Source organism: Squalius cephalus, assembly GCF_949319135.1.
Source record: "Squalius cephalus genome assembly, chromosome: 5".
Taxonomy (NCBI): Eukaryota; Metazoa; Chordata; class Actinopteri; order Cypriniformes; family Leuciscidae; genus Squalius; species Squalius cephalus.
In genome coordinates this window covers 43,252,426-43,265,603 of record NC_137126.1, presented here as the reverse complement: position 1 = coordinate 43,265,603, position 13,178 = coordinate 43,252,426, and the positions used below count along the sequence as shown (strand labels likewise).

General features: G+C 33.7%; 1 protein-coding gene across 1 annotated transcript in view; it reads left to right on the top strand.

Moving 5' to 3' along the window:
* Window positions 1–461: 461 nt before the first annotated feature.
* The window catches only part of ppil2 (peptidylprolyl isomerase (cyclophilin)-like 2), a 32,724-nt gene continuing 20,007 nt past the window's right edge, over window positions 462–13,178 (top strand). The window contains exons 1-9 of the mRNA XM_079872043.1: window positions 462–630; window positions 984–1,033; window positions 2,355–2,400; window positions 3,260–3,322; window positions 3,805–3,856; window positions 7,794–7,845; window positions 7,980–8,071; window positions 8,501–8,590; window positions 11,143–11,218. Of these exons, the coding sequence (XP_079728169.1) occupies window positions 599–630; window positions 984–1,033; window positions 2,355–2,400; window positions 3,260–3,322; window positions 3,805–3,856; window positions 7,794–7,845; window positions 7,980–8,071; window positions 8,501–8,590; window positions 11,143–11,218 (553 nt within the window). The 5' untranslated portion in view covers window positions 462–598. The remainder of the gene's footprint in view (window positions 631–983; window positions 1,034–2,354; window positions 2,401–3,259; window positions 3,323–3,804; window positions 3,857–7,793; window positions 7,846–7,979; window positions 8,072–8,500; window positions 8,591–11,142; window positions 11,219–13,178) is intronic.

Below are 13,178 nucleotides of genomic sequence, written 5' to 3'. Positions count from 1 at the left end.
TTATTTATTTATTTTGCCCAGGAGTGTATGTCATGCACATCTTGCCAGTAAGCCTAGGGCGATTTTGTAAATTAATACACATTTGAAAGCAATGTTATTTTCCGGTCAACAAACACACATTAGTTATAGTAATAGTAAACAATATATATATATATATATATATATATATATATATATATATATATATATATATATATATATATATGCATACTTTATAGCCTATACTGTATATTTAGCTTTAATGCAGCCCCAGTGCTTTCAGATTCACTTTAGGTTTAATAATATATATATATATATATTCAAATTTTAATTATCTAAATAAAAATATCATTATTGATCATTATTTTTGATTATATCCATCACAAAAAGACTGCCGTTGCTACAGATATAATAGTGTCTCAGTCAGTATTGAAATCACTATTCCGTACCGAAGAGGCACAATAAAAACATTTTGCCGTTTCACATCGGACACATTTTACTGTCGCGCTAAACGCTAACCGGAAGCGTATGTTTTAAAAAGTCGTAGGTTTTGTGTTGATTGTTTATGCGTTTATAAACTTTAATTCTTTCGTTCACTGCTACATCTTCGGCCGCAAAAATGGGGAAACGACAGCATCAAAAAGATAAGATGTAAGTTGCAATGAAATATAACGCGAGTATAATATGACATCATGTTTGAACTCTACACTAACTATCGAGCATTATATATTATCTATATAATGAATATTTTTCAATTGCAATGATATCGTGTTATGTGTTATCAGAGGTTTATAATTTTTGTTTTAAAACTGTATACAAGCCCAGCTTTCATTATTGCGTCTAATTACTTGAATCTTATTTTGTAGTTATGTTTTTGTGTTGTAATAATATAAACATGGTATTTAGTTGTGAGATGTTGCCCATTTCTTTCATATGGTTTCATTTAATTCTTCTTCTTCTTCAATAGGTATAATAATATTGTTCTTTATATCTGTCTGTTTCAGGTACATCACATGTACAGAATACACTCAGTTTTATGGAGGGAAGAAATCAGGTACTTACATTAGTCTAGATGTATTGCACTGTTTGTATTAAGAAAAAATCTGTGAGTGGTGCTTATTCCAAATCAGTCATCATGTGTGTAAGTGCGGTGACCAAATGGTGTTCTACTTATAAGTACATGAAACTAAAATTATTATTAATTGGCGTGATGACTCCGACAAAAATGAAACATCACTGAACTTACTTAAGCTGGACTGTGACGATATTTTCTTCTGGAAACACACTTTGTTGCAGTATTTTCCTGTTATCTCTGTAAAGCTGCTTTGAAACAATCTGTATTGATTAACACAATAGGTACACAATACAGTATTCGACAGTAAACACAAAACAAGCATTGTTGGATACATACAATATGAGTTAAACAAATGAACAGTGTATTCAGAGATGAATATACTTTTTGTGGTTTAAATGCAATGTCATATTGCAGTTTTTACAGAGAGTTTAGAGTAATGTCCTGTGGGGAAAAATATGCACATTTCAAATAATTAAACTTCAAGACACACTAGTCTTGAAAAATATCAGACATTTTTAAAATTGTTATTTCTAGGCCTTCATAAGCAAATCAGGTTCTCTGACACGTTGTACACTACCGTTCAAAAGTTTGGGTTCAGTAAGATTTTCTTTTTTGAAGAATAAATCTCAATAAAGATGCATGAAATTGATCAAAAGTAACAGTAAATAGTTTTTTTACAAAATATTTCTATTTCAAATAAAGTAGGGCTGTCAAACGATTAATCGCGATTAATCGCATCCAAAATAAAAGTTTGTTTTTACATAATATATGTGTGTGTACTGTGTATAATTATTTTCTATATATAAATACACACACATGCATGTATATATTTAAGAAATATTTGCATGTATATACTGTGTATATATATATTTATATTATATATAAATATTTTATATATAAATAACACATTTTTCTTAAATATATATGCATGTGTGTGTATTTATATATAGAAAATAATTATACTCCATACACACACATATATTATGTAAAAACAAACTTTTATTTTGGATGCGATTAATCGTTTGACAGCCCTAGAATAAACGCTGTTCTTTTGAAACTTTCTGTTCATCACAGAATCCTGATTATTAAATGCATCATGGTTTCCACAAAAATATTATATATTATATAAAATAAAATAGTGTATGTAATGCTGTTGGTTTTCTTGTCTCTCGCTGTGTTGTTTGATTGATTGCACCACGTATAGACTTATTTTGTGCACTTATGATTTGATATTGCTGATACTTCTCTGCCGAATCTCCCTGTGATCAGTAAAATAAACCTTTTTTTGTGTTGTTTATAGAAATCCCACGGTCCAATTTCAGACGTCTGCCCTTTGATCATTGCAGGTGAGTTTAGAAATGCATAACACTTCTTTCATGTTTGATAGAAAAGTCCTTTGTGTTTCCCTAATTTAGGTCTAGTACAATAGATCCTGCTTTCATAACTGCTGATATGGGGTTCAAATAATGCTGTCATTGCTTTTATTTGAGGTAAAGCTGCTGTGTCATTTTTTCCTGAAAAAAAAAAAAAAAAAAAAAAAAACCCTGTTAAAAGTCGGCATGAAACTTAAGTTGTGATAGTCTTTTCTTAGACTTTTCTTCCCTATTGTGACATATATTCGAGTGAAACGTCTTGTGGAATAAGAAAATATGAAGGGCGGGGCTTGATTTTTATCAGCCGGAAATTGATTGGTTGGATGGTTGTTGGTTTGCTATTGGTGGATCTCATGTGAGTGACATTTTGTCCCGCTCTTGCGCCAGTAAACACGTCATCAGAGAAGAGAAGGGCACATTAATTAAAAAAATAAAAATAAATGTGCACGGATATATCATTTACAATAAATACTGAAATATTCCATAAAAATAAGAAATGTCAAAATTGTCAATTTAAAATACTTTTCTCCTGTTCTAGTTTAATATGCAGAGACAACTATTAGAAAATAGGTTGATTTTGCTTCCAAAACATTGTTCTGTTTGTTGGAGCGGCCTGATGTGTGAACTCACAGCTCAAAAAAACCTTTTGGGTTTGGGACAGGGCTTTTCATTTGTTCAGTGGAAGATGAGGAGACTGTTCATGAAACTTGCTTGGAAACCATCAGTGTGTTTGCAAATCTGTTTGGGGGCTCAGAAATGACATTATTTGACATTAAGCTTTAGTATATGAGTTTATGAGTCTTTTAATTTTTGTCTTTTATCCCTCACATAGTTTGTCTCTTCAGCCCTTTGAGTATCCCATGTGCACAGTGGATGGGGTGATTTTTGACCTAATGTGAGTATATCACTCTCGTCAATAGCAAAATGATTGAGTCATTTGTAAATCATTAATTTACTTACATGTATTAATTATATACTTATTTATAGTACCTTATATTTATCACTACATAGACTACCGTTATAAAGTTTGGGGTGAGAAATTGAAAGCCTGCTTTTTAGCAAGGATGCATTATATTAAATTGATCAAAAGTGTCAGTAAAGACATCTACATTATGACAAATTCTGTTTTTATTTTTGACCTTTCTATTCATTAAAGAATCCTGAAAAAAGTATCCAGTCAACCAAATCAGCATATTAGAATGATGACACTGAAGCCTGAAAATTCAGCTTTGCTCTCACAGGAATAAATAATAGGAAGGAAAATATATATAAAACAGTTGTTTTATATAAAGACTCAAACTTTTGAACAGTATTATGAATATAATCTTAAGTGGTGTGATGAGACCAGAAAATGATTAACGTTTGTTTTTTCTTTAGGAGCATTGTGCCGTGGATTAAGAAGTTTGGTACCAACCCCATAACTGGAGAGGTATTTCAATTATTCAAACTGATTTATTGTTTATTTGATGCTGACCAATAGACTTTTCAAAATCTTTGGAGGTGAAATGGTGGTTTCAAGTCCTGCTGTGAAGTTTGTATTTACAAGGTGGGAAGTTTTGGTTACACTTTATTTTAAGGTGTCATTGTTACAGTGTAATTATATATTTAAGTACTGAGTAATATTAAGAAACTACATGTACTTACTATAGGGTTAGGGAGGATTAGGATTTGGTTGAGGGTTAGTTGCATGTAATTATGCATGATTTATTGTTATTACTATGGCAAGTGCATGTAACATATGTAACAAGGACACTGTAAAATAAAGTGTTACTGAAGTTGTTTACGACGTCAGGTGCATTCATATCATTTTCGCCGGAATAAGATGGCGGTGTACTTTTTCTTAACTAACTACACAAAAATACAGCAAGGTTTTTAACTGTATACTTTTAGAAAATGAAAAACAAAGAATGTGCATCACACTCTCTCTCCGCTCCACCTATAGCTGGTGTGTGGCTGCCGTAGCATCATCCAAGTGGAGGCTGCACACCACCGGTGTGGTTGAGGAGAGACCCCTGATAGGATTGTAAAGCACTTTGGGTGTACAGTAATTCATAGGAAATGCGCTATATAAACTTCATTCATTCACTGTGGTGGCATTCATGTGGGTTCAACTCTTAAATACGATCTTTCCGACATGAGTTGAACGCACCAAAAGCTCATTATCAAATGTCCTGCATGGATTAAACCACTAGAGGACGTCAGACTCCATTTGAGGAGAAGCTAAGCGCTTCAGCAAAGACAAAGACTGATGACACCAAGTAAACTGCAACATCATTAACTCCAGATGATGCTATCAGTGCACTTGCACCTTCATCCTAGAGAATCCAAAGCTACAAACCAGAATCTCTGCGTGTTGTAAAGAGCACTGCGGGTAATTCGAGAAGAAGAAACATATTTAGTTGTGTTTCTCGTATTTAGGTAATAAACTTGTAGTTTGTGTATGATACAGACGTTAATAATACCTAAAACCATGCAAATTGAGCAGAGATCTGTAAGTAATTTTTATGCGATCCTTCTTATGATTTTCAACTTGCAGATAACTAAAACCCCCGTAGACTTACTGTACGTTGAATTACATACCTGAGCCTCATCTGTGGGCTAGAATATGTTAGAGGCTTGTGGCTGTACTCTTTTAACCTGGGCCAGGAGCTAGTGTTGTTATATTTAACTTAAATTGAAACTATTAAAAATCGTTTGCTGTAATTGAAATAAAGCTGAAATAAAAATGAAATATAAATATTAGATGAAAAACTTAACCAAAAATAAAACTAAAATTAAACTAAAGATAAAAAAACTAATACAATGACAAAAAGCACGTATCAAAATTACCAAAATGAAAATACATAAATGAAAGCTAATTCAAAAAACCTTAAGAAAACTATACATTAAAATGAAAAATTAAAAAAATGACAAAAGCAGATAAAATTACTCAAATGAAAACATAAAAATAATCGCTAATTTAAACATAAGAATACTTTAATAGGATATAAATAATATATATATATATATATATAAAAACTGCCAGTAACCACCTAGCAACAACCCAGAATACCTTAGCAACCACCTCTAAAAACCATTCAACACACAATTTGTGTTACATTCGTAAGAAATTGCCAATAAAATGTAACAAAAGTCATAATTTCATTGCATATTTGCCAAAAGGTAGGTATTTTTTGCTTTGAGAGTTTAATTTTATATTTTGGAGAATAGTCAAGCTTCAGAAATTCACTTACGTGCTGCTTGGAGGGAAAATACTCTATTACTGTACCCATCTAGACATTATTATTGGGACTTTATGAAGATATTTCACAGGCCTGCTGATGGTGGCTAACAGCATTCAGTGTGCCAGGAGTGGATGTGTGTGTAAATTGCTGTGTAATCAGTTCACTGGACACACATCGCTGCACTCTTAATTTATGGAATAGGAGTTATAGGGTCTCTGCATGTGTGTGCTGCATGCATAATCAGTTTGCTCTAGCATCAGCCAAAGTTGTGTGAATGTTTACTGAGAGTGTTTTTTTGGGTGTGATGCAGATGTCATGTATTTACTTGCTTCAAAATTAATATTCAGTGTCCATTGAAGCACATGGCTGTCATCTGTAATTCATCTTTACAGCTATGCATCTGAGTGAATGCATGTCTGGACATGCCTCTGTGATTGTGTGTGTGTGTGTGTGTGTGTTTCTGTTCCTACACACAGTTTGACTTTGTTATCTGAAGAATTCATGATTGATTTGTCTCGCTAGATGGAGAGGAGGAGAGCGAGTGCTGTGAGTTGATGAGAGGTGACTGTGAAAATGGATTCTGTGTGTGTGTGTGTGTGTGTGTGTGTGTAGAGTGACTTTTACAGAGATCTTCTGGACATGCCAGGACTTGTTCTGCGGTGTAAGCATCATGCTCTCGTGTGTTCTGCTTTACAATTGTGTGTTTAAATGGGTAGTAGTGAGGCATGTAATCAGAGATGTGTTATGTTGTATCAGTACATTATTGCATTTTTGAAATGTCTGTGTGTTTGTTAGGCAAGGCAAGTTTATTTATATAGCACATTTCAGACACAATGGTTATTCAAAGTGCTTTACATAAAATGGATTAAAAAATAATCATACAATAATCACTAAAGATGTAAAATCCATTCAGCCAATCTGATTTCTTGCCATTTTTGTGTCCAACGTATCCATCACAATCAGTCTGTTGTCTGAGGCGGAGACTCCCAGTGTGTGTCACACACCAGCTACTGGGTTTACCAGGGAGGGAGAAATAATCCTGAGGGATTTTGACCTGTCTCAGTCTGATTCAGTGTGTCACTGGATCACGGTGTGGTCAGTTTATATGTATCCCGCAGGCAGAACAATCCTCGGTCACAAAGTTTAAACCCCTAGCGACAGCAAATAGACTCAACTACGAATGGTTTACATGAATGATAAGCTATATTAGCATTGAAAAATGACACAACCATTCAAAAGATTGGGGTCAGTTTGATTTTTTTTTTTTTATATCTTTTAAAAAAAAGTCTCTCACCAATGCTGTATTAATTTAATCAAAAATACAGTAAAAACTGTTTAATACATTAAAATATGTATTCCTGTGATGGCACAGCTGAATTTTCAGCGTCATTACTTACAGTCTTCAGTCACACGATTCTTCAGAAATCATTCTAATATGCTGATTTGCTCAAGAAATATCAATGTTGACAACAGTTGTGCTGCTTAATATTTTTGTGATCATTGTTTTTCAGGATTCTTTGATGAAAAGAAAGTTCCAAACAACAGCATTTACTAAAGAAACTGAAATCTTGTGTAACACATTAAATGTCATTACTGTCAGTTTTGATCAATTTAATGTGTCTTTGCTGAATAAAAGCATTCATTTCTTATGAAACTATTAAACATCTAACTGACCCCAAACTTTTGAATGGTGTTGTACGTCACCTTTAAACATCGTTTTACAGTTTTTCTGTATGCTAAAAAAACCTGGCCAACACTAAGCAGCACTTTAGCTAATTAGCTGAAGTCTTTCTTTGCTGAAATCCCACATGAATTTACTTTTTTCTTTTTTCTAAAACCATACTAGATCCACAGCATTGCGTGATGGTGTTTAAAATGAGTGGTATTCAGTTAAGTGCCTTGATTTATCATCGCCCAAACACGTCCTATATGAATCAGCTAATTCATGCTAAATAATTAAACACAATCAGACATTCATACAGGGTGTGATTACATTATAATTGAAAAGGTAGGTGTGTCTGAGAGCCAAAGTCTGAGTCTATATCTCAAAGTCAGATAGAGTCACAAACTTTCTAACACACACTCTCTCTCTCTCTCTCTCTCTCTCTCTCTCTCTCTCTCTCTCTCTCTCTCTCTCTCTAGAAGCTTGAGGCTAAATCCCTCATCAAGCTTAACTTCAGCAAAAACAGTGAAGGTAAATATGTTTGTGTGTGTGTGCGCTCTTTATCCTCTTACCTGACTTGCGTCAACAACAATATGTGCTAATGACGAGATAATGGATTGAAGTCCTCTACAGTGCATATTCTGTCTTTCTCTCCTCTACTTTAGGGAAGTACCACTGTCCTGTGCTCTACACAGTGTTCACAAACAACTCCCACATTGTTACCAACAAAGTCACAGGGAATGTTTTCTCTAATGAGGTAAAACACCCTACATCCGAAATGTTTTTGCATGCAAATTTAAGGGACCTTAGTCTACACGTCTGTAGCATTTACTTCTACTTCCAGATCAACTTGTAATATTTTTCAAGGTTTCTTGAACGCAAAACAGTCATAATTTAGTTTTACCCAAAAATTATTATATAAATATCTCTAAATGTATAGTGTTTAATTAAATAAATAAAATAATACATTCATATATTCAAATTTTATTACCCATTTTTGCTGTTCAGTTTGCATGCATGGTGGAAAATGTAGGTATATACTAAAAGTCAAGGAAAATACGGTTGTTCATGCTCTCTTTAATATCATGCTGACATTAATGATTTTTAATCAATGCATTAACTGTCTTTAAACTGCATAAATGTGTACATGATTAGTCAAAATCCTATAAATGTGTGTTTTGTTTAGGCTGTAGAGCAGCTCAACATCAAGACAAAGAGTTATAAAGACCTGCTGACGGATGAACCCTTCACCCGCCAGGATCTCATCACACTGCAGGTGACGGACACAGAGAGTGTGTGTTTATGACTGTTAAGTGACGATTAAGCAGTGTCACATGAGTGCTGTTATGTGTGCATGGCTGTGATTTAATACAGCTTTTCTACACACAAGTTAGTATCAAGCAACTCGCGTTTCAGACAACAATCGCCCAGTTCAGTTTTAGTTTGTATGTGGCTGTCTGTGTATCAAAACCTTGTGTTTTCCGTGTGATTTCATCAAATGTCAGGTTGAATCCGGTTCACATGCACTACAGTGTTTAACAGCTATCGAGAGAGAGACAGTCAGGCTGATCCTGATGACTGACAGACACTCAGGAATCATTTGCATGCAACAATTATAAATATCTGCTCAGCTATAGTGTTTATTCACATCCCTAATGGCCTTTTTTGATATGTTCAGTTTTCATTTTAAGTTGTTTGTTTTGTAGCTTTAACTAATTCTATATAGCTTTAATTAATTTGTAGTTTTAGTCATTTTATTTCAGCTTTTTTAATTACCTAAAACTTAACACTGGTCCTAAAGTTTGTGAAAAACAAACTAAAGCACATATAGTGGATGTTTTGGGGCAAGTCATTTTACCAGGATATAAATGTTAGTGCTCACTGTTCCAAAATAGCCACATGTTAACATGAGGTTTGTGTTTATAAATGAATCTTTTAAACTCCTGTCATATGACTAATGACACTATAAAGCTTGTAAACCTGGTAACTTTTGCAAGGATTCCAGGAACTGACAGAATAATTCACCCACAGGAATGATAAGTGTAGCATCTCACCATTAAAGGATATTTGGACAGCTTTAAAGCTGAAATAACACACATTTTTGTAAGGACAAATTAATATAAACCCTTTAACAAAAATATGAGCTGCACATTTCTGCTTTGAAACCTTCTGGAATGTATTGCCCCATTGACTTCCATTGTAAGTGCATTACTGCTAACACATCCCTCAGATTGTGAGAAGTGGCGACTGTCTAAAGTTGTGTTAAGCTTTGCTGTAAATTCATTTGAGTGTAAGAACTTATGTAACCTGGGTCAGATTTCTATCAACAAATCTATACATGGCACTGGCATGTTAGGATCTGTGTAGTAGGTCATGTACACTACCATTCAATAGTTTGGGGTCAGTAAGATTTATTTTTTTTTATTTTTTTTTGGAAAGAAAATTAATACTTTTATTCAGCAGGGATGCATTAAAATGATCAAAAGTGACAGTAAAGACATTTGTAATGTTACCAAAGATTTCTATTTCAAATAAATGCTGTTCCTTTTAACTTTCTATTCATTGAAGAATCCTAGAAAAAAAAACATGGTTTCCACAAAAATATTAAACATATTTAGTTTTCAACATTGATAATAATAAGAAATGTTTCTTGAGCATTAAATCAGCATATTAGAATGATTTCTGAAGGATCATGTGACACTGAAGACTGGAGTAATTATGCTGAAAATTCAGCTTTGATCACAGGAATAAATTACATTTAAAATATATCATATAAAAAATATGTGATAATATTTTATATTAGTTTTTGTGTTGTTTTTGATCAAATAAATGCAGTCTTGGCAAGCATAAGAGGCTGTTTTTCTAAAACACACCAAATCTTTGAACAGTGTTATGTTCAGACTTCGCATTGAGTTTTATGTTTGCATTTCCTGTGCATTTTTATGCAATAATGTGGAAATAAAGAATCTGTTAAAATGACTGATTGACAGCCCTTATATAAGTAAAGTAGTCTATGGTATGTCTGTCTTCAGATAGCCAGGGAAACGTGGGTGTGTGTGAAAGAAACTGTGAGCTGAATCAGTGATTTCTGTGTGTGCGCTTGTGAGCTACAGTGTCCAGTATTCATAGAAAGTCCTTGCATGGTTTATTTAGGGTGTTCAGAGAAATAGAAAGGGACTTTGAGTTATTTTGGGGTGAGATTTATTTTAGATTGATATGGTTCAGAGTGGTAACTTTGGACGTGTCTATCCCTGGAGCTCGAGGAAGGGCAGGTCAGGGAGGTGTCGGGCGGCGTAGTTTAAGGGTTAAAGAGTTTTTGAGACAGACACAGAGGTTATTTTGGGTGCCCTGTGGGATGGGAAAGCTGGGGGAGTTTTAAAAGGATATGGGGGGAAAGTATTTGAAAAGAGAGAGATGGTCGGGAGTGGGAGTTTAGCTGAAATAGCAAGACTGAAATGGGCTGAGGTATAGTTTCACTGTCTGACCTATTTGGAACAGATGCAACGGTGGGTCAAGCAAAGAGCAGAGGAGAGAGAGAGTGAGAGATGAGAAGGTCCTGAACTCTCTTTTGTTTGTGTGTGTGTGTGTGTGTGTGTGTGTGTTGCAGCAGACAAGCCCCCAAACTGTCCAGTCAGCAACATTTACACTAAACTGATAAAACACTGCCAAAACAAATTCATTAGAGAGTGTTTACTTGTCTTTCTATTTAGGGAAAAATATGATATGAGTTGTTTTATAACAATTGTGTGTGTATAATGATCTGTGCATAGTTTGTCAGCAAATCTGAAGTTGTCATATAACATCTCATCTTGTCACTTTATTTCCCAGGATCCTACAAATCTGGATAAATTCAATGTCTCTAACTTCTTCCATGTGAAAAACAATATGAAAGTCCTTGACCCTGGTGAGTTCAGTGTTTTGAATGCAGTACAAAATGTTCAGTTCGTTTTGGCAAAGATTTGACTGTTTTGAGGATAGCATACTATTCTTACTCATAGTATGCAGTATATAGTGTTTGGTGTGCAAATCCTGCATTGCAGTGTTGTTATTGTTAACCAACACCAAAACTATTACAAATTATTTTTGATACAAAGAGATACAAATATTATATTAAAAACTTAATTTAAACCTAAAAAAGATTTAGGAAAATTAGTTTTTCATCTAATATTTGTACACTAAATATTATGAAAGTGCTAAAATTACTAAAACTGAAATAAAATAAATGAAAGCTAAATAGAAACAAGATTAAAATGACAAAATTACACAACAAAACTTAAAACCTCTAATTAAAATGACAAAAAAGAAGCTAATTCAAAGCATTAATTAATACAATAATAGTAAAACACACTAAAATAACACTGATATGCAGTTAACAACACAGCACACTTTTCTAGCGACTGCATTCCACAATAACACAGATTGCAAAATGAATAATTGAAGAAAAAAACCCTCACTGACAGTTAGTTAGACTTAACCCGTGAGAGTTTAATAATTTAGCTCCAGGCTCAGGTGTGCCATATTACTTGCATTAGCCCAGCCGTGATGATTTAATGAAATTAATTGGTTAACGAGGTAGAACTTGGTGCAATTCGTTGTGGATTCACATTGCACAATGAATTAACTAAAGGAGTGTATCTGTCAAATGATGTGAATTCATTTGAATCCCTGAACATGACATACTTAAAAGGCCATGAAGATACCCATCATGACAGGAATGCAAGATAATGTGTGTGTATGTCATCACAGACTGTAATCGCTGACCAGCGGTCTTAGATTAGCCGGAGAGATCCATATTTCTGACAGCACTGCAACACTGTCTGCGCTGCTGTTATAGCGGATCTCATGATGTGGCTGGTTTACTCTGTGTAGCTTAGACTTTTCAATCTCAAAAATCCCTGAAAATCTGTTTTTATTGTAGGGTCCTTCTTTGAAACGTCCTCAGATGACTGAATGGTAGCACTTTATTGAATCCTGTATAATGCTTTATAATATTCTTTATGCATTAAAATGGTATTTCATAATGTCATATAATACACAGTGTAATGCATTGTCTTTTAAAAAAAAAGAATTGGAACCACAGTTATATATATATATATATTATATTATGTATAATGTATATGTATATAGATTATATTAAGTCAAGTCACCTTTATTTATATAGTACTTTTTACAATACAGATTATTTCAAAGCAGCTTTACAGTGGTAATAGGAAATTAATGCAACAGAGATGGCTGTACAGCAGCTCTAGAAGAAAGTCATTGTCCAGCTTAAGTAAGTTTTTAATTGATTAATTCATTTAAATTAGTACATTTTTAGTTAACTGTGATTTGTATATGTACATTTCTGAAATGCATAACTTAGACAGTTACCTCTGATAATAGATCACTCTAAATTGTAATTGTGGACTCATGCATTTTCTGTAAAGCTGCTCTGAAACGATGTGTATTGTGAAAAGCTCTATACAAATAATGTGAATTGAATTTGAACTTGAACTTGAAATTGTACTTGGGGCCAACTGAAAACAGAAAACTTTTAATGCATTCTGGCTGATCATTTACACGACAACAGCGTTTTAGTGGCCTGAGAACGCAAACTTAGGTTTCAAAGTACATGTTTTTGAAAATCGGCTTTGAAAGCGATACCGTTATCTCTTCAAAAACGTGAATCTGTGAAAACAGTGATGACATGCACGTGTATTACGCGTTTAGTCTATAGGCATGCATTATTACCCACCTCTTTATAATTAGAAAGCTTAAACAGTTTGATGCATTTGTAATTGGTTGATGCATTTTATGTAGTTTAATGCATTTGTTTTTGTTCAAAGTCTCTTGTACTCACCACAGTATTTATTTGGTTACAAATA